Source organism: Cinclus cinclus, chromosome 1 (assembly GCF_963662255.1).
Source record: "Cinclus cinclus chromosome 1, bCinCin1.1, whole genome shotgun sequence".
Lineage (NCBI taxonomy): Eukaryota > Metazoa > Chordata > Aves > Passeriformes > Cinclidae > Cinclus > Cinclus cinclus.
In genome coordinates, this window is record NC_085046.1 from 56,513,930 (window position 1) to 56,541,279 (window position 27,350).

A 27,350-nucleotide genomic window follows, 5' to 3' on the forward strand; every position below is an offset into this window, starting at 1 on the left:
GACTTCTTCAGGGACTTCTGGGACCTACTCATTCAAATGCAACTCATTTTGATGGACAAATAGGTTTGCAAAAAGTAATTATTAGATTTAAAAGGAGTGAAGCATCTAGTTCCCATTAACTTTTACAGGACTTGAACACTTACCTGTTCTGCCTATCACTGTCCATCTACCCCAAATACCTAACAGCTGGAGGAGGTTTTGGTTATTTTTTTTGGTGATGGGTTTTGGTTTGGATTTGGGGCAGAGGCTTGCAGGGTTTTTTAATAAGTGATTCAGATTCTCTACTCTGGGAAAACTCAAACTAATTTTCCATACTCAAAACAAGGAGCATGCATTTAAACTTGTTTATACAAGTAGTTACAAGTTTTAAAGCTTTGAACCAAGATTTGTTAGAAAATATGTCCACAGCAGCATTTCTTTCCTTCTCTGTAAACTGCTGTCATTATAAGATCATGAACATTGAGATTAACAAATTCTGTTCTATAAGTTGTCTCATATATAATAAATATACATACCCAGTATTACTTTAATAATAATTTAAACAAATATACTGTTCAATTTAAGTAAATACCCAATATTACTTTAACATATGCAACCCTAAAGGGGTTCTGGTGTTCTAAACATTCACTGTCAGTATTAATTTGCATCCCTAGAGTTCAAACACTTTGCAGCTCCACTTCCCCACCATTCTTCAGGCCCTGTCTGTGGAATCACATGTACAGGTGAAAAACACATCTCAGTGCAACATGAGCTAGCGGTTTTGTCCTAAAAGTGTGTAACATAACAACAGGATCCAAAAGCACTTGCACAATGCAGATATTGTTAATACATAAAAGCCTTGGGAAACCACAACAAACAAATAATATAATGCTGAATAAATGGTTAAACGTGTTTAAAAAAAAAAAAAAAAAAAACAGAAGAGGAAGAGACACAGGATTTTATTTTACCTTCACATACAAAGAAAATATTATCTGACATCATCTGAAACTAAATTACTTTATTTTCTTTGCTTGACATGTGGTTTTCACCCTGCAGGTGAAGTGGCAAATTAAAAAGGAAAAGAAACTATGTATCACCACCTCTCTTTGAAACCTCAGTTTCATAATTTCTTCCAGTTCTGTGAACACCTGATGCACAGACCCCGACCAGCAGGGAATAAGAGTTGTTTATTCAAAGAAAAGAGCTGGTTTTATACACATTCTCAAGGAACAGTATTTCCTTACATAGTAATTCTCACTACATAACCTCTCCCATGTTGCCACATCAGCAACACGTGTTCTAAATGTCCTTCTGTGGGGTGATCACACGCTGTTCACCTGTCAGCCAGCTTCCAGCAGGCTCCTCTACTGCAGGGCTCTGCCGTGTGACACCTCTTCACCCCAAGGTAAGGTGGAAACAAGCCTCTCTGTGCTGCCATGTGCTTCTCTGTGCTGCCATGTGTTTCTGCAGGCACGTCCCACAGCCCACAGCTGAAGTCCATCCCATCTCTTCCCACACAGTTCCACTGAAAAGCCTGGAAAATAAATTGGACCCCACACTACATACCAACATTCTTCCAAAGATGAATTTACGTCCAGCTTTTATCACACTGAAATATGTCAGAGTATTTTTCGAAAGGAGAAGAAGGAAACAATAGGAAGGGATTAAGGAAAAAAAAAAACAGAACACTGAATGATGTCCCTCTTAAAATTTGTCTCATGAAAAAAAAATACCATGGGCAATTATATCTGCTACAACTGGTTTTTTCCATCTTAAATTCTGCTTTTATTTTAAGATTATGCAGGAGCTGCCTACGTCTACTAAACATTTGTGTTGGAGTTTGCTGTGGAATAGCAATATAAAAGAGATGTGTAGCTACTTACAACAGGGCAGATGGCTGGACTATTTTGGCAGACTGTGGAGTTGAGAGTTTGTCTGGCAAACAGGCTGCACAAGTATGTAGGGAATGACCTTGAAGTCATAGTAGTAAACAATTACCATAAGTAAGTAGTGGTCACTGTTTTATTATGGAACAGGCTTGGTGGCCACTTAATTTTTAAAATTAAAATTTAATATTTAAAAAAAATTTTTAAAAACTATTTTCAGGAGAGAAAAACAATAGGTGTTAGGGGATTAAACTGGAGGAATATGACCAACTTATTTGATGCAGGGAATAAGAGGCTATAATGTGCAAGATTTTCAATGCTCTAATTGTTTAAACCACTTCTAAAACAAGGGTTCAGTCTTGAACATGCTTTAGTCCAAACTCCTTACATTGTCAGTGCTGGACTTAAGACCCGATTCCTTGTCTGGCCTTCTCTTCATTGAACTTATATCCCAGCTTTAAGTAGTGCTAATGTAGCTGTATCACTGCCAAAACTTTACCATCAACCTCCATGTATGGCCACCACTTTAGCATAGACCAATGCATAGACTTGTTTGTTGTTTATTTTGCTCATAACAAAGCAACTTTCAAGATACTTGTCATGACTTCACCTCCCTCTAAAGAGAACAGGTGAATCTGTTTGATTTGGTGAATCAGCAAATGAAAATGGCAAAAATAACCATTCATGCAATAGCAAAGCATGAACAGTTATCAGTGGTTTGGTATGTTTTATATCACGTATGTTCATCTAGCAGAGTTTTCTGGTGTCCTTCATTCTGCCATCAATAGTCATCTTAATCCCACAAGGCTGTAACTATTCCAGAAGTATTCAGTCCTCAGTGCACAAAACAGCAATCACATCTGTGTATATAGTAGGCAACAACATTCTTGTCTATGATAGCTACCTGGAATGAGGCACCTTGGGGTAGCTTCTGAGTCTTTCACTGGTTTTAGTGCCTGCAGAGTTGTACCCACTAACCAGTGGCTTGCCATTCCTCAATCCCACCACACTGGAGAGGATCACAATGCCTCCTTTCTTCCTACACTCCCTCATTTTGTCTGTTTTCCATGCTTCGAGGAGCACTGTTGTGTGCTATCCTCTAATTAGCTTCTCTCACCCCTTCATCCTACACAATCTTGTCTTCACACTTCTTTCTGCTTGGGATAGAAATCACTACGGTACCGAAACCAGGGCTCTATGAAGAGTTTTTTTTCTGACATTTTGTCCCATGTCTTCCCCTGATTAGTTTGTTTCCCTGAATGAACAGTACCAGTCACCAAACTGCAAGAATTCAGCTGCTTATCAAACAACAAATTAAAAGAGAAAAAACAAGAAAATTACCTGGCTTTTATTTCAGTCTATTTCACAGATAGAAATCCCTAACATCCAAATTTCAAGTTTTCAGTAGCTTTCTGCTCCCTGGTTAAAGTACTCACCAGCAGAGAAATGTTAATACCTACCTGTATGCTTTCTCCATATCACAGGCTCTCTGTCTTGGTTTGAAAAACAAGTGTCTGCTAAGGAAGGCAAGAGCCTCCCTTGGAATGGAATATGTAAACCTCTTCCCTCTGAATTATTGTAATTTTGAAATTAAGGGGCTCTCACGCAAAGACATGAGAATAGGAATAACCGCTCTTTGCTAGTGTTTATAATAAAACATACAACCACAGCAGCACAACAAACAGAACCCCACAAAGGCAGTTCCATCCTTCTCCCGGCTGTCGGGCACTTTCCCCTCTGGTGCAGTTCCAGTCACAGCCGCCAGGGGCGCTGGTGGCTCCCGGCCGGGCAGGGCGGGTGCGATGATTCCCCCGCGCCTGCAGGGGGCGCTGTGGTGAGAATTCAGGGAGCATGCGGGGATGGCGGCACAGCCAAGACGGGGAGGGATGGGAGAGAGGATTTGGTTCACAAACCCCTGGGGCAGTCAATCCCGGTGCCCCAGCAGGATTCTTGGAAGCAGCAAGCTGGGATGGCAGGATGTCTCAGCAGGCAGAGTTTGCAGGGCTACAGTGCAGCGAAAAACTCAAAACAGTGCCAAAGAAGTGGCAGGGATGGGGCAGCTCCAAGCAGGGCAGGGAGAGGTGAGCTCGGGATTCCCGGGCACCCAGGCAGTTAGGTCCCATTTTTTTAGGTGATAATAAGATCCCGGTTCTGTAGCTGCTCTCACAAGGACAGCCTCACCCCACAGCAGACGCAGCAGCTCTGGGCTGGGCTTTGGTAGCAACAGCAAATTCTTTTCCCCAAGCAGCAGCTCTGACCGTCCTCCTTCAAAGCCCAGAGAGCCAGCAGCTGTCTCAGCTCCATCTTTTATCAGCCCCATTCTAGAGGTATCTCTGCCACTCAGAGAGAAAGTCCCAGATAAAAGTGCAACCAGATGCCCTCCTCCCCTGAGCTTAGCCATTTCTTTTGTTTTTCTTAAATACCCAGTTGTTAGTGTTTCCTAGCAACTTAGAAGAAAAAAAAATTCTATAGGCAAAAAAGGATCAAAAGGAAAGAAACTTAACCCCCAACACCTTCAGCAGAAAGTACCATTATATACCTGGTATTATACAGTAAACTCCAGCTGTGACAATTTTTGTATAAAAGCTACAATTGTCCCCCAACCCCAATAAATTATCCTTCACTGTAGTAGTTGTAATAGTTTAAGCTTTGCCAATTTGTAATATCACCTCTTATCTGTCACCTTTTGTTGTGTCATAGAATTAGGAGTAAAAGTAAAGCAGGCCTAAAATTTAAAAAGGGAATAAAGGAAATAAAACTTTATTAACAACACAAAGAATAATAATAATAAATTCAGAACAGATTTTCACACCAGTTCTTTCCCCCTTTGTTACAGCTTAACAACACACAGGGACACTTCAGTCAATTCCTTACTTAAATAATCTTTTTCAGTTCACTTTAGGGAGAGGATTTTCTTCTTGTTTAGCTATAAGCATCTTTTACCAAGAAAGAAAATAACTAGTTCTCTCTTGACTCCACATTTTCATGATTCATAGCTGCCCGGGATCTGCCATCATGAATTTCCTCCCACTTTACAGTCTTTCCAGAACTGTGTTGCGGGCCATGTTAAAAAAAAGTCATGGGGTATTACTTTTAAGGATGAGCTACTCAAAGGCAAAAGCTCTCTTTAGCTCACTTCTCTCTGTTCATACTTCATTCCCAGGAACAGAGATCCCCCTCCTTTCCTTGGGGCAAAGGATTCTTCAAACACTTTACACCTTGCTCCACCCCCCATCTCTCTTTTTTTTCATGGTTTAAAGGAATTTTTTCGTGAAGTACAGTCCACCCCTATAACTTAAAAAAAGATTTTTCAGCCACCCTTCATGGTGTCTCCTCATTCTCCTTCCATTTAGAAACCTAGCTTTTACTTCATTGACTTTGGTGGATCCTTTCTGTTCTCTCCCTCTCACCCAAGGAAAGATGAAAGTCTGTAAGTCTTATCTGAGCATTGGAAAAAAAAAAAATAAAACCTCACCCAGAAGTTGCAGGGGCTGTGCCAGGCCATGCCGGAGCTGTGTCAGGATCTCAGGGTGCCCAGGCCACGCTGGAGGGGCAGGACGAGAACTGCAAAGTGCATCCAGAGGAGAAATGGGTGCCAAGGCCGTGTGTCCATGGCTTTCCCCCGGCGCTGCCCGCCCCCAGCTCCAGCCGCAGCCCGGGGGTTCTCCCTCTGCCCTGCCCAGCACACAAAGCCCTGGGGGCTCTCCCGAACCGGGCCCGGCTGCCTCCCCCCAGCCCGTGAGGGCGGCCGGGCGGGCTCGGCCACCCCAGGGCTGCTCCGAGCCGGGGCAGGGCAGGGCCCCCCGAGACACGGACACACCGGGAAAAGGGCGAGGATCCCAGCAATGGGCTGGATCCTTTTGACTACTGGGGCCCCTGGTTAAAACGGGGCCCAGCAGCCTCCGGAGCCGCTCCCGCCTGGCCCGGGCCAGGTCGGTGTTACTTTGTGAAAGGATGGAAATGCAAGATGGCTTTCCCGGGGTTTACTTGCTTCAAATGTGATTCACGGAGGGAACCGACTTTTCCAATTGGTTTCTCAGGCTGTCAACAACTAAACCAGCCTCCAGTTGGTCCCATCAATTCACAGAGGAAGTTCTCATGGAGAAAAACTTCCTAGTGTGCCCTCCCCCCAGATTAAAACCAGCACAGTAGTTTAAGATTAAAGTCTCTTTGCGGCTGATCTTTAGCCCCTGGAAGAGACATGCACTTTTTTTTTTTTTTTTTTTTTTTTGTAAATTCCCTTTCTGTTTTACCAATCTCAATTTTTGGAGATTTGTGGTAGTACAGAATGGAAACAGGTCCACTGTCTGAGTATCTTACACTGGGCCTCAAATTCCATCACCAACAGCCTTTCTGGAAAACAGCTGGAAAAATAAACTCCAAAAGCTAAAAAATAAGTTGGACAAGAGAAGCCACTGGATTTTGAATCAACTCTAAACCAGCCTTGTTATTCTGGGTACTGTTTTCTAGCTGTTGACTAGCTGAAGGTGATGTTACATGGTAGCAGCAGAAGCCATGAGCATGGCCACTGTGCAGTGCTTCACAAGACAATCTTGATGCTCTGCAACATCAACAGCAAATTAGACAGATCTGTGGTGCAAGACATAAAACTATGGACAGAACAATCCTAAATTGGCTAGCTTGGAAAACACTAAGTAAAGATTACATGCTTTTTACCATTGCAAAATACTAACTGAGGAAGAGCCTACTCTGACAGACATTTGAGCTTTATCAAGTCTATTGGACCCTAGGCATTGAGATGAACTATGTTTTAGCTATTGTAAAGCAGTTGAGCATTTGGAGGAAATTACTGAAGAACTTGTTCAGTATTCTGTTTCTTATGAACTGTGATGTTAGTTATATGAAAAACAAAGCAAAACAAAAACCCAGCCCAAAAAAACCCATGAGAAAGTCTCCAAAATCAAGAACTTCTTTAAATATATGGATAGGATGATAATATAGATGCATAGGTTGCCTTGTCCATTTTTTTCTTTTTCACTACTAGAATAGTTGTTGTAGTTGCTGTAGTTTGAGCCTCTGTCTCAGTTGTAGTGTCCTCAAATGCAATTTGAGCTCCTGCCTCAACTACAGTCCTCTGAGAGTGTTGAATTGTGTCCCAATAGGCACTGTAGCCAGGCCCCAGAGCAGAGAATCTGCTGATTTTCACTGCAGTTGGCAAGGCACCTTTCTATCAGGAAATGCACCTGTTTGCCAGGGTTGATCACCTGTTCAGGTGTAAAGTCACAGATAAAAGGAGGCCTCTCACTTTTTGTCCAATATTTAAACACTTTTGGGTTACTTAATAGTTTAGCATAATAGAGGTAATTTAAATCTTAGAGAATAAGAACGAGACGGTATTCTCCATTTAAACAAAATGCAGGAAGGAGAGACAAAAGAAATATGCATTTAAAAGTCTCTCAAATCATATAGAGGTTCAGCAAGATGCTTCTAATGAAAAATACCTCTAATCAAATAGAAAAATTCCCTAACCATTGAAGAAGTAGTAATACAAATACTTACTTTAAGTTAGTAAACAAACAGTAAAACTCCATAAATGTTTATATCTATCACCCATAGTGTGACACATTTATTTAATTTGCATTCATCGACACAATCAAGCCAGATTTTGCCTGTTTGAGAAGAACAGATTACAGCAAACCATACCTAGCCATATTTAAACATACTTTAACAAAACATATTGTCTTTAGATGCCTGAGAGAGTTCAGTACTCAACCATCTCATTGCTATTGTTGCCTTGGATACAAGAACTACTTTGAATAAATTTGTTAATTTGGATAATAAGGATTTGGACTTGGAAGATTCTTTGCATTCTGGCTTCAATCCAGCAAAGCACTTAATGCACCTGCACTCTTTAAACACTAAAATGGTTTCAATATAGTATGACAACTTATGACTTTAGAGTTCAATTGCATGCCTAAATCTTGCTGGATTACAGCCAGAGCATTCAATACCTTGCAAGAACAGACTCCAAGCAAGAATTATCATTATGAAAGTAAATAGGAAAAATGTGATACTTGTTTTACTACGTTTTTGTAACAGAAAAAAACATGAAGTATTTGCTTCTTAATTTACAGAAGATTTTTACCTGATTAAAAACTTCCATACATGACTGTTCATCTAATGCATAAAATCAGCTTTATGGGGTCCAACACCATATGATATAAATAAACTATGTAAACCATATATGTTATTGCCCCATGACCCACATAAAAGCACACAGCATTAACAGGAACACACACTGGCTGGGTTCTGCAGAGTAAATTTGCAGTCTTCAGGTTCACAGTATGTCAAAGGACTGCTGAGTTTACCAACAAATTTTATAAATTAAAAGTTTCATTGCAAATTATCTGCAGGTTTTAATGTGAAACAAGCTTTCTCCAGTATCCATGTCTTCAGATTGTTTGACCCTTATCCCTTATAGCTGAAGCTGAACAAAAATGATCCATTGTTATTAACATAGGAGATCAAGTGTAATTATGGGGTTTTTTTGGTTGTGTTTTTTTTTTTTTTTTTTGCTAAACAGAATTACAGTGTAATCATGGCAATGGGGGTAGAAACAAAACCTCACAGTAGTAGAAAACTCTAACAAGAAATTCTTAGACCACTCTGCAGAAGAGCAACCAGGTTGGGTTCTACATTGCTCACACTCCTCATTTCTTTGAACCCAGGGCTGATGTTGCCTTCCCTTCCCAGGAGACATAGCCTCACTCTGCCCAGGGGCTTTCACTGGTACAGAAGATAATGAGTAACGAGCTGGAGGAGTTCAAGGCACTACTGGGAATGAAGCTCAGGTATGTCACCTGCTAAATTTTCCACTATGAACAGTCAATCTGCCTTTCACAGGCAACAGGCCTTGCTTCCCAACTAGGGTGCAACATTAGCATATAAAGATGTAAAGTGTTCAGGCCCCTGGATTTTCTCCTCAGTTGAGCTGGACACACATTCTAAAAGCAGAGTCAGTGGAAGAAGGAATTAGGATTTCATCACATTTGTCACACCAACACAGCTAATCCCCTTACCACTCTTCCTGCTCATGGCCAAATGAAGAATATCCACTGCCCAGCCTCTTTTCTTCCTCACTCCTTTAAATAATGACTGAATTGGCCAGACAAGCTTTTTTGAGTCCAATTACACTCTGCCTTGAACCATGTAATTGACTTTCTGAAAGGGCTACTGTTGTACTTGAAAGCATTCCAAATGAAGTGGCACAAGTGAAAGTGCTATGTAGTTCTCACGAGAGCAAAAATTCAAGCCTGGGTAACAGAGACTCTGAGAGTCTCTTCTGACATCTAGCCTTTGCTATACAATGGAGATAGCAATGCTTTCCTAGTGTGGAGGGACGCTATATGTGTTTGGAATACAATCCAAGATCCCAACAGGTAATATAATTTTTAAAATATATTTATAGACAAAGAAAATTATTTTTTCAATTCTCTTCTAATCTCTGCCAAAACAGATTTCGAACAGAGTTCCCTCACTCTGTTCTTGCATTTTAAGTTCAGTGTTTTCTGAAGAGCATAGAAAACCCTGACATATGGAAAAAATCAAGAACAGATTAGGAAGTATCCCATCTAGTTTCTCCCTCTCTCTATCTTACCAAAAACTAAATAAAACCAGAATAACATCTACAGACGAATTAATAGGCTGAAGCTACTCACAAGGGACAAGTCATAGTTTAAGCAAACAATTCCTGTTTAACACTCTGGAGGACCATTAGCAAAAGGCTGCATTGAAGTTTTACCATTCTCTTTTCAGCTGTTTACTTGCCACACACTAAAATACCTATGCCAGTTCTAAGAAAGGAATTCAGACAGATCAGTCTGGAGTTTATTAATTAACTTACAGATGGGGGGACCCCGTGTGGTCCATTCAGGAAGGCCAATTTATTCCTGGGATGTGTCCAAACACTTTTTAAATGCTCAGCCTCACCCACACAAAATCTGTTCTTCTGTTTTCTCTGCTCACACATTGGCCATTACTCTCCTCCTTAGACTCTGCCCAGTGTGTAGCCAGCTCTCACATCTCAGAGATGGGGAAGCTTAGGCCCTAATGGCATGCAGACCCAGATCCAGCCTGTGGCCACTGATCTGCCACGTGCCAGCGTTGCTCCCTTCAGTGGCTTTCCTCCAAAGAACTGGACAAACCACATGCTGCCCCTTGTCTGCTGAGCAGGCACAATTGCCTCTAGAGCACCACGAGTCTGTCTAAAAGCTTCTTGTACATTGTTATTCCACAAAAGATATAAAACAAGGGAAGAGGATGAAGGACATAAGACACCGACAAGACTGCACAGAGAAACTTTAGAAGTTCTATCCTGTTCTGTTTCCTGCCATGTTTTTATTTCTTCTCATTGCTGAAGAATCTTCCTGTAACCCTTTTACTAGTCCATTTTGTACAGGAGAAAAAGAGAGGAAAACTGCTAGCAAATAGTACTATTCAGAGCACTAGATGTTCTGCAAGTTTTGATTTCTTCATTAATGATTAGTGTATTCAGGTAGTAGCAGACTACAACATTTTTGATTTCTGAGAAAAAAAAGGTTTTTTAAAGGATATTTAATACATCAGAAAATCTTTCCTGCTTATGTGTACCAATAGGAATAAAAATACTTGAACACCAGGTGTTAGGGAAAGAATTCATTATTTACTTGGTTTATGAATTCAATTATCAGTATTTTCAAAGAGAGGAGCTAACTACAGTGAATGACTGGAGGACAGGGAAAAAACCAGCAGAACGGTAGTTAAAATCATTAAATCATTCCTTTGATACCTTCTATTTAAGCCACTTGTGAGACACAAGTGACAAATCAATCAGAGATCTCGACCAGTTCCTACCTGGTCTGCGAATTGCTTCCAAAACAAAACTCATGCTGTGAAGATTAGGGTACTGGGACAAGAAGAGAATTCTAATTGACCGGGATTTTATTTAAAAGTTTTAAAAGCACTGTTTCACAAGACTGTCAATAAAGACAGTACAATTGCTTGAGGGAAAGACTCAAGAAAATATAGTCTTAGTAGAATAAAAAATCATGTATTAAATCAGAAGATATTTTTTAACAAAAAGCTACTTTCTCTTTAGTAAAAGTCTGTCTGTAATTCCTGTGCATTTCAAAGAGAAATCTTGTGTGAAGCTATGTAGTTCCCAAATAATAATTTCCTAAACCAAAAAAAAAGAACCATTGTGCACTAAAAGAAGGCATGGCTTCTACATAAACAAGTTAAATGTGGAAAAGACATGGAAGGTTTCACCCACTTTCAGCTGCCACAATCTCCTTTGGTAAATAGTCATCTCTCCCTGACAGTGAAACCAAAACAAAGGGTTTAGAACGTCAGCCCAGTGTACTTAAACAGAAAAGTATTACCTAAAAATAGTTCTCAGTATCTACTGTGTAACCAGTACTGATTCTCTTGGTAGTTATAAATCTTAAGCAATTGCACAAAAATCAAACTTCATTTCCCTACTGCTTAAAGAGGTGTACAAGAATTGTGCAATTATGCTTCACCTGCTCAGAAAAGTGTTTGAAGACATATTTTCATAGCAGTGAATAAGCCAAGCCTTTAAGAATAATCCTCTTTAAGTATATGCAGTGTAAAGCACTGTTAATATGAGAGGATGAGAGGATGGTCACATGCTTCAGACCTTATAAGATCTGAATACTTTTAAGATCCATAAGATCATATTTATTTTTTTTATTTATATTGAGAAAATTAGATGTTTAAGGCAATACAAGTAGCAGTAACAGGTCATATATGCCCCAACATGAAGCATTCACAACTCCATGCTGGCCTTCATTATAGGTGAATCATGTGGCTGTACAGCTTGCATTAATGACCATATTGCTAAGGAGACCTCAAACTTCTCATTTGTAGCCATCTGTAAGAACAAAGACCACCAATGTAAACAAGACAAAGTAGCTGGACACAAAATATATGGCAAACATGCACTTTTTGCAAAGAAACATGACAGAAAGAGGATGATGCTGCCCATGATGATTGTTAGAGGAAAGGGTAGCAGATGCTTTGTTAATATAAATGGTCCCCAGAGATCATTTTTATTAACTGAATCCATTTTGTAAGCCTTAAGAATAATTTTATATTCTCTAAATATGTATGTAGTGATATATACAAGAAATGAGGAAAACAAGAATGTTAAAGAACACTGACAAAAGAAGGAAAGGCCAGCCAGGGAGTAATAACAGGCAAGACTATTTTATTCTGGCAGATTTTGTCTTGAGAGAAATACTTGAATGTGTTGAATTTCAGAAGTGGAATGCAAATTTAGATGGTCAGCTCCTGGAAGAGAAGGATTAAGATTTTTGTCCATAAGAAGGAAGGAGCATAGACCCAGTATTTATATTACAATTGAGAGGCTGCTCAAAGTATGTAATTGCAACTCAAGCTTTCTGCGAGCAGTCCTTGGATGCACAGAACTTTGGAGGTGGAATCAAAATTTCAGTGGTAGTTTCATTGGAAACCATGCATGCTGACTCTGTGAGACTCAAGGATTATGTACTTCACAGATCCCAGAAGGAAAGTGAAGATAAAAGGCTGTGTGCTGTAATTCAATAGATGAGATAAAGGGTAGAGCCAGCTTTCTTACTTGGCACTTGCATGAATTATATTTTTGTCAGATACTTGCATTTTGGTTGCTGTTCTCTCCAAGAGTTAAAAAACATATTTAGCACATATAACTGGCTGTTTGAGTGTGCTGTGCTTAACACTCTGCGCATGGACCAGTAAGGCCAGAAAGACATACATGCATGTTGTTTGAGTGACATTTTCATATTTGGAGAATATGAATGTGCACATTGGGCGATTATGTGTTTACACAGCGCTATCTAGTGCTGATGATGAACAACAACATAGGAAAACAACTAGATGGACTTAATAAACAAAATGTACTCTACTTGCCAGCAAACAACTAAATGTAAAGCATCTAACTCCAGGTCTTTCAAACAAAATGTGCCCCAATATGGAGACCTCACTAGCTTTCAGTTTCCAAATTTGTATCTGTGAAAAAAAGTAGCCCTTATTTTGACCCCTTCTTAAACCCTCTACAATGTAAAAAGCAGCATGCTGCACTGCAAATTAAATCTCACCTAGTAGGATCACCAACTTTAATTCTCTCAGAGTCCCAAATCTCCATCAATTTAAAAAGGGTTTTCTGGAAAGCTTAAAGACAGAAGGACTAGAACATTTTTCTATGAGAGAAGTGCATTGGACTGTCTTTGAGACTGAGTGAGCTTGGTACACCTCTGAGCAGCTGTCATGGAGCACCACGGTGAAGGGCGGGCCCCAGGGGAAGGGGGTTGCAGGGGGGTTGGGGATTTTGGGGGGGGACAGCAGGCAGCGTGAGTGAAATTTGCAGGACGGAGCCAATGGATGTTTCCGAACATAACCAAGGTCGAGCAAAGTTTTTCTCCTGGCACATTTATCCATGCGAGATGTAGCTGGAAACATTTTGGTGTAGATCATGCCGGCAAGCGTGACAGGGAATGGGATGGTACAATGAGCTGAGAAGGAAAGCGCAGAGCATTGGTGTTTCAACAGAAGCAGTTTGTCCTTCCTGACACATTTTTATGCACCAGAAGGAAGTGCATGGACCGGACTCTTGAGAATACAACCCTGCACTCAGCTGGGAAGCCAAGTGCATAGCTTCAGTGCTTGCTCCAGAGATAAAAGGCTGCCAGGAAAGGTCAAGGAGCCAGGTTAGCAAAAGCTTTCTGTCCTAATGCGTTTAGCTTTTCAAAGTGGAAAGGCTGTGTGGTTTTGCTGTGGACTCTGCAACACTGAGAGCATGTGTGTTGGGGGTTGGTTCTTTCCCTTTTCCCTCTGTGGAATTTTCCCCATTGTCATGCTAAGATACCTGTTGACTAGGACCTGGTGGCAAGGGGGAGGGGAGAGAAAAGGGAAACCCCTCAGATTCAAACATCCAGAAGAGGAAATGGAAGGCTCTGGCTCGGCCCATTTCCCCCGCAGAGTTCAGACGAGAAGGACGATCGCCACCTCAGCCCATCCCTGCCATCCCAGCGCTGGGAGCCATCCTCACTGCTGTCGAACTCTCGCCTTAACCTGCCACCATCCAGCACTCTGCTGAGCACCAGGACCCACACTGTGAGCGAAGGGCTCTCTCTCCATCTCTCTCTCTCCCCCTGGGACAGCTCTGCCATCACCCCCAACCCTCCTGCAGCTCTGCGGGACCTGCCCGCCCCCAGCACCGGGAACTGCAGCTCAGGGAAAAGGTGCCTGCAGCCAAAAAACACTGGGACTGAGTTACTGTTCTGTTTGTGGGTAATTTCATAGCTGTTGTTGTTCTTGTTTGTCGTGTTAGATATACTAGTAAAGAACTGTTATTCCTACCCCCATATGTTTGCCTGAGAGCTTCCTTAATTTCAGAATCATAATAATCTGTAGGAAGGACGGATCATTTCCTTAGCAAACACCTGTCTTTCAAACCAGGACAACGTGTGGTGCAGAAGGGAAAGGAGAATCACCTGTACGCCTCACAGAATCAGTAGGACTTGCTCCATGGAAACAGCTGTTGGACATTTCAAGGTTTTGGGAATCTGCAAGAATGAGACACCCTGCTGGTACCTAGAGCTTGAAGGAAGGCGCACGTTTCCAGGCCGTATGACGCAGTACATTGTCCTCACAGTACATTGTGAGGTAGGGCTTGAGCAAGGAAGAGCCTTCTCAGATGACACCCCCGCCAGTCCTAGAAGAGACTGGTGCTGCACACTTTCCTTCTCAGTTCTATCTACTGTGGCCTTCGGGAACTCTTTCAGCCTGAACCTAAACTGAAGGGTTTCCAGCCATGCACAGAGAAATGTATGGAGAGAGATGTCCTCGTTGACCTTCTCTTCTAAGAGTCTCTTCTAAGAGTAAATTATAATTATATAATTATTTCAGATACTATGGACAAAATTAATGCAATAATCACACAGTAAGAATAAAAAGTCAAGTAGGCAAGATAAAACTCTTGGCTTTCTATCTGCCCACATTCTGGATCATGGCAGTGTGAAAATGGTCTGTGAGCCAGGCATAAAGGTGCACAGCAGGGAGAGCACTGTCACATAGTAAATACCCCAGGTCTCTTTATTAATAACTCTCAGGAGTAGAACGCATAAAGTTAGCTACAGAGATTACTTTTGAGAGGAGAAATGTTTTGAGAGAAGAAAAATCGCAGGAGCTCCAAAACTGAAAATGCCCAGTAACTCCTTCCCCACAAAATGTGCCAAGACAGAGAGCTGTTGGTGCTGCTGGCCTTGGTGTTCCTCCGGCAGGGCTTTTCATAGTATAAACACTGCTGCTATGCACTTCCCTTGCAAAGCAAGGGCACCATCACTATTTCTCAGTCTCCACAATGCCCAGCTGCAAAATTGAAAATGTCCAGCAATGGGTGCCACACAAAAGGTGGCAGGACAAAAGTTGTTGTCTTTTACCTCCCCCTGTCCCTGTTTAACAGGACCACCAGACAGAGCTATGTCCTGGCCTTACCATCTGAAGGTACCACCACAAACTCACCTCAAGTGCAACTCCCAAACTGAAAATGTCTAGCAGCTGTTCTCACACAAAAGGAATCAGGACAGAAAGCTGAGTCTCTCCTGAGTCTTCTCCTGACAGCCTTTCAACAGAACTACCAATCCTGGGGCTATGTGTTTGTCTTACCAACTAAATCTATCAGCACGTTCTCTCAGTCTCTCCAGAGTTCAGCACTTGCTCCCTTACAGAAAGTGCCAGGACAGATCTCACCGTGCACTTGCAGACTTCAAATAGCACCAAACCCACTGTGGCCAGGCAAGTGCATGCCTGCTGCTCTTGCACTATCAACTTGTGTTCTGTTTCTCTTGCTCAATGCAAGTTTGGAGAGGGAGTGAGCACAGCTCTACCCTTAGCTCCATTTCCTCAGGGAATCTTGCTTACACAAAAGAGCCTGTGCTTTAAAGGAGCTCCAGGCTTGCTGCATTATCTGGAGCTGTCACTTCTCAATTCTCCCTGCACGCAGTACAAGCACTTCTCATGCATCCTTGGCCAAGCAGCACAGCTGGGCAAGTTTTGAAAAGTAAAGACTGTGCTTGTCATTGACTCACTGTCATACATTTGAAAACATTCTACAGTACTACACACCTCTTTTACATTTGTGTGTGGTCAGTACTGATCCTAATCCTTCACATTCTCACTCTTCAGGAAACAGGGACTACTTGGTATGTATTCCTGCTGCTATTCTTGATGGCTTTTGTTTGCCACACTGCAAGAGTTATTTTCCCAAATTAAACTTGAAGAACACATCAGTCTGCTCCCACCTACATGTGTGCATTGTGTTAATGCTCATGGGTATTGGTTCTGAAAAAGATACAGAAAAAAAAGAACAAAACCCTCACCATAAAATAAAATCCTGTTTCCATTTGCATTTTTTTTTGTTTATATCCTTAGAAGAGTTTTAAGAACTGAAAAAACCCTAGTATTTCAGGCAAATAATGGTCTCAGTTTACTCAAGGTCATTGAGTTCTGAGGTGAGGAGAGAGGGAAATTGTTTTGGAATAAACCTACATCATTTGCCTAGTCCAGCTGCTGACCAACTCCAAAGCTTTGCACTTGCTCTACCACCTAAGCCTGTTCTGCAGCTAAACCCTCACCCTCAAGAGACCAGCTCCAGGTGTGACCAGGACTTAAAAGTTTTCCTAGCTCTCATTTTTGAAGATCCAGAAGCTCCCTGGCAGTCCATTCAGAGCCCTAGCAACACATGAACTCTGAGCTTGCTCTACTACCTAAATCCTACACCACTGTCCTTTGCATCTCTCAAATTTACGGGACAACCTACTCTATGATTTAAGCTTAACTTCAAAAATTCATTAAGAAACACCACAAAAAGCAAATGACAAAGATGGGCACAATCCTTTTTTTCAGACCATTCTAGTATCTGAATCTACCTCTTCACCACTCAAGTTATAGTGTTTCATAGTTTATGACACCTAAGGTATAATATTGTGCAACTATGGCAAAAATCCAAAAGAGCTACGTACCCAACAGACAAGTGCACTCATACTTCCTCTTCCATCATGGTGCATTTACTACCTGACACCAAAAAGCATGAAAGCCTCAGGAGTTCAGCAGCTGTTGGATCTGTGGTCTATGTTTACTGCCATTACTTAATGGATTCTTACCTCACTTCCTAATATATTTAAAGGCTGCAGGAGACAGCAATTTGCAGGGGAGAATAGGTGGAAAATTATCCTGTAGCTCTTTCTTATGAGATCATTAAGAAATATAAAAAACTATCATCAGAAATAAGGCGTCAGTGGCATTTTGCCCCGACCAGCCTTGCACTTGAATTCACCCATAAAAATACTGGCCTTGAGCCTAGCCAGAGACTTGGGCACTGCATCACTGCTGTTCCAGTCTGAGCAACAGACATCTTGATTGTGCTATAAAGGAATAAAAAAAAAAAAAAAAAAAGGAAAAACCAAAATAATAGTTTACATGTTTAAATACACCCATTCTTTTTAGACCAGAACAACCTTCTGATACACTTTAGGTCTTAAACAACATTTACTTAGATGTAGAGTAAAAGGTGCCTAAAAAGAGTGCCTGAAAAGGAACAGAACTGCAACAGAAGCAAAAAGTCTCTATTAAGCTCCTAAATTAAACTACTCAACAATTTCAAATGAAAAAAAAACTTAGGAGCTCATTCAGTTCAAAAAAAGCTGATTTTATTTCAAACAGCAGCACATACATAGAACATTTTCAAAATATACATATCTGAACACAAGAGACTGCATTTCATTAACCACCTTGCTGTGGTTTATCAACTGTGGAATTATATTTGGAACCAGGTGGAGTTTCTGCACCACTGCCTTCCTAAGAATTGGATGCTCTCATGTTTCATCATTGGTATAACAGTGCAAAATAATGGTAACTGTTGGTACTCATAGAAAAGAACCCACACCGCTTGTCTGTTTGCCATCACCTGGAGGTTTCAGCTACCTAAGTATTTTAAATACAGAAATGTAATTTTTAACAGGTGTGGCAAATAATGAACTTCCAGAAAACACATAATGCACATCATGGACAAATTTGACTGGCTGGATAAATCTCTGAAGGAAGGTCCCTGAACCGTGACTAATTCCAACAGAAGCAACATAGCAGCATTTTGATAAAAAAAAAAAAAGACATTTTCTTAAACCCTTCCCTTTTATTTAGATGCAGAACAAATATTAAAATAATCAAAAGTTGCTTACACTTCTGTATCTTTAAAAATACAATTGCATCACCAATTTTTTTGTTTTACCACAGCTTAAGAAATGTCAGAATATGCTACATATAAATATCCTAAGCCATCCACCATTTATTAATTCACCACTTATTAATTTTATACATAAATCTGATTAAATATAACATCTTCTTAGGAAAAAAAAACATATCAGAAGATTCAGCTTGCAGCTAATTTTCAATGCACTAGAACACAATGAAGCTGCTCAAATTATGGCAAAAAACTTTGTTTTCTTATGGTGGGGGTGTGTTGTGTTTGAAAAACACATGCAAACAGATTAAGAATAAATGGTGATCACTTCACGTCCACTGCCTCGGACTAGGAGAACTCTATCTAGACCTTCTGTCAAAACTTCCAGAAATTCCATGTCTGAAATACCATTTGGTCAAGGAATTTATTTAGAAGAGAAACAAAGTATTTAGTAATCTTTAAAAAAGTCTGACATATAATGCAAAAATAGAGTTCAACAATTTCATCAAAGAGTTTTTCTGTGTCACCCTTTACTGTCCTGTTACCTGGTTATTGAAGTGAGGCCTAACTTGGGGGAAATTCCTAATTTTGCCCTATTCACCTACAAAAAAAGGCTAAGAATAGGAAATTTTAAAATTAGTTCAAAGTTAAGAAATCCTTTATATCAATAACCACCACCCCACCCCCTCCCCCCATTATCAAGATTTTTTTTAAAAAATGTGTCAATTTCTTAAAGGCAGACTTATGCTTACCATACTTAGTAATGGTTATCCCAATAGGCAGTGGCAGAACCACAAAATGAAATTTTCAGTTTCAAGAAATATGGAATCAATACAGTAGAGGATACAGTTTTCATCTCCTTTTCTGTTTTTAGGAGGTCCAGGCATATTCAGGAGAACTAGCTGAGCATGCTGTGATTTATCAAGCACTACTCCATTGAGCTTCACAGCAGTGTGCATTCTTCTCACATTTGACTGGTTCCTAGCATGCAAAGAAACATTTTTAAGCATTGTCATAATACTTACATAATTGAATAATATGTTATTTATTTGAAATTGCAAGTATGTAAAACAAACTATTTTCATGGATACTAGTATTTGTACATACTCAAAATAAATAAAATGCAATACCTTTGCCAATAATATTTAACTCTGAAATTCAAGCAGTTCTAAGTAAATTGTCAGAATGCACAAATCTTCCAGTTGACAATTATCTTTTATCAAGATAAAACAAAAACTTGTTTGAAAAGGTCAGACAAGAATCACTAAGAACCCCATTTATTGACTTGTATAAAAAAGTAACTGGATTTATACAAGAATTTCCAAACAATGAAATTACTGGAATGCAATGGAAAGATGACAGTATTTATTCTGTACAGTAAAAGATTACAAAATTCTATAAGCTTCTATGGTGAAGAAAATTTGGAAACAACATAGAATTTTGAAAAAAATGCTACCTTCTCATGTTTTAACAGTAAGGCAGTAAGCAGTGAACTGAAATTGAGCTTGTCCCTTCACCTTATCAACATTACCTAATACTTTCCTTAACAATTGTTCTGTGCACAAGAAGAAAAACTGCTGGATTTTAAAAATGTCCTTATTTCAATATCTCTTTTGTATGGTTTAATGGCTTTCCAGAACAAAATAAAAGAACGGTTTCCTTACAGTTCCTGAGAAACAGCAATCTGTGTAAAATCAGCCAAGGCTGGAAATGAGTCATATGCTACAGCATGACCAAACTATTCAGAGTCTACCTTAGCCCATTTATCCAAAAGATCTGAGGCCTAAAAGTAGTTTGGGGTTTTTTTTTGTTTTGTTTTTGTTTGGGGGGGTGTTTGTTTTGTTTTTTAAAATAAACAGTTAAAAGGCATTTGGCCTGAAATTTAATGGCCAGTGGAAACCAGCCCTATCAATCAAATTGATCCTTCATGCTCTGCCACCTCCCATCTTCCCCCTACAAGAGAATGACATTTCTTAAACTGAGGTTATCAGCCCCTCCTGAGGGACTCTCTATCACAGTGGCCATCTATGCTAAGTACCAACTGTACAAAAACTATATATAGAACAAAGGACTTCTTGAAGCTCTGCTTTTTAGAAGAACTGCATTTTGAGAAGACCAAACAAGAACAATGAAGAGAGGCAAAACTGTATAGCTGAGATGTATAAATATTGAAACTGAAACATTGTTAAACTAAAAATAAAATACAGGGTGTAACTTTATGACAGAATGGGCAAAAATCCACCACTGAAGTAAAGGCTCGTGTCATCTAAAATGAGGCTGACTAACATCATTTCAAGCACTGGTAGAACTGAAATCATATACAGTAGACAGTAAACTTCCAAAAATTTCATAAGAAGCTCAATTTGTTAAGCAGATAAAATTAAGAAAATGCTGAACTCTGAAAAAAAGCAGAGCATTCAAGTGAGTTCCACTTAAGAGACACAGAATTCCATTTTTGTGTGCTGTCATATCCACTGTATGTCCAAACTTATGTTATTTCTGCATATGCATGAATTGGTAGAAGGCAGACAAGAACATACTTTTGATGAAACGTGAAAGTTCCCTTTGTGAACAAATAATCCCTATTGTCCAAGTAGCTATAGCACATATATATTCTTAGAGAAACTATAACACATGTTTTGTGACTTACCTTGAATAGAAAGTTGATCACATTTAAGAGAACATTAACAAGTCACAATGATGAATATTTTTTCAGTGATGTGCTAAATCATAGAATATTAAACAAGGAACAAAAGACTACATGCATTGCAAAACTATTTAGAAACAGGCATACAATGTACAAGATCACAAGAACCAGAGAACTCAGCCTATGTTGTTTAAATGAAGTGAAATTTAGACTTACAGATTTTCCCATTCTCTATGTGAAAGGGAAGCAAGTGCATAGGAAAAAAAAAGATGCCATAAGGTACATTTTAAAGCAAACAATATCAATATACTGCACAAAGTTTGAGCTGTAATTTCTACCCAACTACACATAGTAGTCTTAAAACTATATCTGAAATCAGTGTCTTGCACAATTCTAAAGTAGTAATAAGAAATGTTTAAAATATATAAATTTTTAAAACCCCTAATGATTAGAGTATAATGCAGCCTAGGACAATGCTTTAGGGCATAAGCACAATAATTTTTTGAATGTGCAGAAGGCAAACTGTTTCTAAAGAGCTCAAAGCAAATCTACAAAACAATTTAGGATTAATTTTAAATATGCTTTCTAACTGCATTGCCTACAAGTCCTAGATTTAAGATGTGTTCATTTAGATATTAAGGTTTCCCTTGATATCCACAGTTTTGGTTTGGCCATGCACAGAAAATAATTTAAGCTATGCCTCTAAGCACATTCTTCCAGAACTGAGGAAAGATGCATGTGAATGCTTAAAACCACAACATGAGGAAAAAACAAGTTTATTTCCTCCTGTCACTGTTTTTGTGTCTGCTACATTGGTTTGAGGTAGGGAGTAGCTGTTATCTATTTAAGAAAAAGACATTAAGGAATATTTAAATAGGAAATTCTTAATATAGCAAAACATATATATTTACACAAGTTTTATATTTCTTTAATTTACAGGATGAGGGCTGGACATCCATTTAAAAACCCATAGAAACAAAAAGGAAATAAAAAAAAGAAAAAAAAAAGGGGGGGGCAGGGGCAAAAAAAATACCAATCCCTCCTCTCTTCCCAACAAAACATCCCCCACACCCAAAAAACATGCACCCAAAATAAAAAACACAAGCTAAACATCTTGAAAGACTATTTTCTTCTTTGGTACCACCTCTAATACCAAACACAATAAAAATACAGGGACACATACACTAATTTTTCACTTAAGGAAGAAAGGAAAAGTTATCATTAAGCTTTTTAGCACATATGCCTTCTGGTACAATCCAGAAGTTGAGTTTACAGCTTGAAGTCTGTCATATTTAAACTTCACTCAAAACATTCTTGTGAATGACTCCATACAGTTATTCCAACCAAGTCCATGTTATTTTTATAAGAATGCCATTTAAGTGCATGAAAAAATTCTTTTTGTATTCAATTTTAAATAAAGCAGAATTCCTTAAAAATTAAAACACAAATAAAACAACCAACTAAACCCTCCCCCCCACACACACATTAAAATAGACACAATGAAATAAAAAGCTCCAAATACCACATGCATACTTACGGCTTCATGTTGAAAATATCTTTAAAGCCAGACACATTGGAATCCTTGTTTTTATGCTTTTCCGCTACGAGCTTTTCTTTAGTCCAGGTCATTTGCACTTTCTCTGGCACAGCAGCAGCCACGCTTGCTTCAACTGCTGGAGCAGAGCGTGAGGCAGTGTTTTTATCATGGATCAGCTGGGCCTGGCCACAAAACAAATAATGACCCCAAGATTCAGCCAAAACCAGCAGTTGTAAATTACATGTTATTAAAATTTTGAAAAGGAGTTTCACAGCGGTAGAACCAAAGGAGCTAAAGAAAAATGCACCTTACTTTGTGAACAAATATGAGACTATTGTGACTTCAGCATGAAGTTAAATTGCTTGTAAAAATGCTCTTATTTGTTTATATTTGCAAGCTACATTTTAAGTGGAACATTACTTATGTAATGAACTAAAGTGAAGTTGAATTCCACCAGAGTACTTTATTAACATCAGGGTTCTACCAGTGAAAAACTTGAAAGCCAGTACCCTCACTGTTCACAAGTTACATTACTTTCTCAGATGCTGTTGTAAACATTGTCCATTTCACATAGCTTTAGCTTAACTACCACATGACTCTCATGATGCCAGTATGAGACTGGCTGAATTGAAGGCTAGCTAGATTTAGATTATTTAATTGGATTATTTACATGTGTAAAAGCGTATTACGTAACAAATCCAAACAATCTAGCCATGAAGGGGCCTTCCCTTTTAACAGTAGAAACTCAAATCAACTTCAAGAATATAAAAGCACATGTGCATGTTAGAAAAATATTGTGTTTTCCATTCTCCACTCCTCTTGCTTCTTCAGAGGAAAAAATATTAAATACTTAACACATTATTTACTTATTATTTACTAGTAGACTTCTCTACTTGCATCAAATGCAATACAAATACAATACCTTAGACTCTAAAAATTATAAATTAATTGCTATTTGGGGGCAGGATTCTTTTTTGTGCTTTGGAGTTTTCTGTTTTGGAGGTGGCATTTATTTTTACATGTGATTGTTTGCTTTTTTGTTTAAGATATTTAACAGTTCTGAAAGCTATTCAGAGACTTGTTAAATCATGAGTTGAAGTGCCTGTTCCATTTGGGAACCTTCATTATTCACAAGTTAGATATGGTCATGGTCCCTCCACATTCCTGGTAATTAAGAATTTCATGCAGGTCAATAAAAAGCATTAATAAAATCCAAGCAGATGTGAATACTACTTCTGTTCTCAGAAAAGCAATTCCTCTAGTGGTTCACAAATTTGTAATTGCAGGTGGTTTCAAATGCCTTTGAACTTCAGTATATTCCCTAAATTATTTCCTAGTCCCTATCCTCAGGATTCCCAAATTCTGGAGTTCAGTTCTGAGGTTCACGTAACTATTTCTTAGCACAATGGTCTTCCTATGTTCACAGATGATTAAATGATGAGTCAAGATCAAAAAAAAAATTAGATTACAGTTCTATCATAAGAACTAAAAAAGCTAACAAATACATGCCAATATTGTAAATATCATGCAGCACTATCCAATGAACTAAAATTTCAAAGGAACAACTGTAAGAGGAGTTCAGTACAACTGTGTTTCAATGGAAGAAAATTTGTCATTTTTAGAAAGAGAGTGAGACCTAGAGAAATTCTGGACCTATAATACATGTTTAAAAAATGCAAACACAACAAAAGCACAATTCTGTTAGTGCTATTTTGATACTAAATTCAATTAACAAAACACAACACGTTGCTCTCTCACTCCATGACAAAAGGGAAATACAAAGGTGTACAGCACTTCTACAAACTAGGCTACACGTTTTACATATGAACAACACTTCAAGTGCACACTAAACTCACAGATTACATCAGTCCATTTCATTTCCATGTCACCACACAGAATGCAGTAATGACATATATGGGTTAATAATGACTTGCAAATAAAAATGGCTCGCACTCTTTGAAAAGCCTAGTATATCAATACAATCTCCAAGAATCTTCAGTAGAGGAACTATAAAGTCAATGGTTTATGAAAGCACTAAATACATTTATTAATGTAACACCCTGCTTCTGGCTCTTAAGAAAACAGACAGTCTCAGAAATGTGTTTTTCTTACAGAAAAAAAAGTGTGAAAAAGAATATAGTTCATGTCACAGAAGCATCATCTAGAGGAAAGAAATACAGGGTAAGATAATTAATTTAGTAAAAATTATTAAAAGTGTTCTATAACAATGAATGATGAAGTTGTTCATGTGTAGCTGAGTTCTCAGTAGTGGTACTTGAAGTGTTGCAAAGGAAAATATGTCTAGTCATGGTCAGCACTATGTCCAGCTACCTCTTCCTCTTGATAATCATTAGTCAGCAGTGCCTGAGCATCTTGGACAATGGACAATGGACTGGAGTAGCTTTCTCTTCTAATTGAGCCTCGAGACTCATCTGTGATGCTCTGAATCTGGGACAAAAAGGTTACCAAAGACAAAAAAAAAAGTCTACAGGAAAAAGCAGATATCATATTATTCTTCATTTTAATAGATGAGACATGGTATCAGCTTATAAGCCTCTTTTTTAAATGTTTAGTTGTTATTTATTAAGTCCCTTTACAGACATTTGTGAAAACATGAAGCCAGTTGAATCCTTCAATCTCTATGGGAATCTCAAATATTCACTTGTTTTTGTGGGTCACATCCTTTCATACATGTATATATTCAGGTGAATTTTTTCACTGAATTACAATCAAAAGCATGAAAAATTAAAGCATGTGAAAAAGCTACTTTTCAACTGTAAGAACCTAAAAACCGAATGATTCACAAACTATAAGTGTGCTCCTCACCTGCATGCATCCAAATTTCTGCCCATCTAACCTAACCCAGCACAATTTGCTGGTGGAAAGGATTATTACCTTATCACCGGTCCCATTATCACCACCTTGCTCAAGAGTCCTTAGTGAGGATTAACCAGAGAAAGAAGCCAACAACCACCAAAAAGGGAAGCAAGCAAGTGAATGAGGCTCTACATTTTCTTTCCCCTTTGTAGCACTATTGACTAAGTCAAATAAAATAAATGTTTGCCAGTTATACCTAAGTTGCCTATGTTATGCTTTGCGGGTACAAATTATATTTACACCCAAATAGAAGCAAATTGATTAAGTTTTCCAGAAAAGTAAGCAAAAATCTGGTGAGTCCTTGATCCCCAGTTTTACAAGAAAACCCAGAGACAAGATCAAATCAGTTCTATTTTTAAAAAGTGCCAGAAGAAGGGAAGGTGAGGGTGATTGCTCAGGGATAAAAGCATGCCTATGACTGAACAGCAAATGAACACTGTACAAAACCAAATTCTCCTCTTTGGAATGAGCCTCATTTGAAGGCATACACACAAGAATGAGGTTGAAGTACTAATCTTGGTGGTAACAGGAAACCAAATTACACTCACTATTCAAAGCTGGAATACCAGGTTACATTTGAATGCCTGGAGACAGATATTTTAAAAAAGCAATGCTAATTTGAACTCACAATACTAATAAAAAGATTGTTTCAGACATCAGCAAAAAGTTGAAAAGAATGGCTCAGCTCATTTAAGAAAAGATTATCAGAGTAAGAATGGGCTGGGCACACTGAGTGCATATATTAATCTTGTAGCTCCAGAGGAATTGAAGACGTAAACCACATTTTCTTGGAAATACAAAAGAACAAGGTAGATTTACATATCCTAATCAGAAACAATAGATGGATATGACTTTTATTTTTGGACAAGGCAGTAAGTATTAGAGGTTTTTGGAATTTTCAAGTGTTTTACTTCAGACCCTTCCTGAAATAAATTCATTGGAATCTTGAATGTCTCAGATTTTACCCTGCCTGATAAGAAGGAAGAAAATTATGCTATAATGGTGATGGTAAAGTTCAGATAAAAGTGAGTAATAAAGAAAGAAAATTATATGGAGGGAATAGAAAGAAATAAAAACTTCCAAGCAAACAATGCTCTGAATTATGTTCCAGATTCCAACCAGCTCAGAGCTGAGAGGAGTTCTTTCATCTCCTCTGCAATTCACATGCTATAGAATACAGAGCACTAGCTCCTACTAATCATGTAGAAGTTACATCTTTCAAAATCTGTAATGGATAAATCACTCAAACTCCACAGGAAAAATACTACTGTTCAGTAAAGAAACAGTAAGATGGAATAAGATGTACAGAAAAGTTTGGGTTTCTTTACTGGGAAGATGTTAGGCAGGCTCAAATTGAAAGGAAACTACTATGACACGGATAAGAAAGGGGATTTACAGCAATAAACTGCAACAATAGCAGGCATCCTTAGGAACCTTAAATAAATCCTGTGAGGTGGAAAAATGAATAGAGAGGAGATGCAAAATAAAAATAAAAAAACCCATAAAAACCCAAAACTGCTCAGACATGTATGATTAACACCAAAAAAGACACAGGAAAAAAAAAATCTAGCTATTTTACAAGTGACCAATTAAACACAGTAGAATCCTCTTTTTTGCCATGGGATGGAAATCATTTATGCGATGGCAAAGCCAGAGCATTCACTATCTCCTACATGATTAAAAAGTCTTGATAATACTGAAAGAGTTAGCAGAATAGATGAGGGGGTAGAAGCACAAGCCAAAATGAAAGGATTTCTAAGTTACAAATATTCATAAAAATACAGCTGAATGAAGCTTGTTGCTACAATATGCAAAACAGTAAGGACAGGGGAGCAGCAAAACCAGCATTTCCATCTTGATATTATGGGATTATAGTTTGTTGGCCTAATTTTGGTTAAAAAAAATTAGTTGATCCATAAAGCATTCAAAATAATGCAGAAACTAAATCTGTGTGTGATTTGAAGAAATTTGAATTATGTTGTGTAATATAGTGTATTTGTCAGTCATGTGAGAAGTGGCTGAAGGAAGCAGGTTTCTCTAGCATGGAGAAAAGGAGGCTCAGGAAGGACCTTTTCACTCCATTCAACTACCTGGAAGACAGTTGTAGTGAGGTCGGGGTTGGTCTCTTTTCCTCAGTAACAAATAACAGGACAAAAAGAAATGTCC

At 38.8% G+C, this 27,350-nt stretch overlaps 1 protein-coding gene across 2 annotated transcripts in view; it reads right to left on the minus strand.

Annotated features, from left to right (window-relative positions):
* Window positions 1–17,595: 17,595 nt before the first annotated feature.
* SLC12A7 (solute carrier family 12 member 7) overlaps window positions 17,596–27,350 on the minus strand; it is a 61,088-nt gene continuing 51,333 nt past the window's right edge. Inside the window, exons 22-26 of one of the 2 annotated variants that reach the window (XM_062498262.1) lie at window positions 24,639–24,755; window positions 22,308–22,489; window positions 20,987–21,001; window positions 18,971–19,104; window positions 17,596–18,522 (exon numbers count right to left, since the gene is read on the minus strand). In XM_062498262.1, the coding sequence (XP_062354246.1) occupies window positions 18,431–18,522; window positions 18,971–19,104; window positions 20,987–21,001; window positions 22,308–22,489; window positions 24,639–24,755 (540 nt within the window). In that variant the 3' untranslated portion in view covers window positions 17,596–18,430. The remainder of the gene's footprint in view (window positions 18,523–18,970; window positions 19,105–20,986; window positions 21,002–22,307; window positions 22,490–24,638; window positions 24,756–27,350) is intronic. The other variant, XM_062498272.1, reaches the window with a different exon arrangement.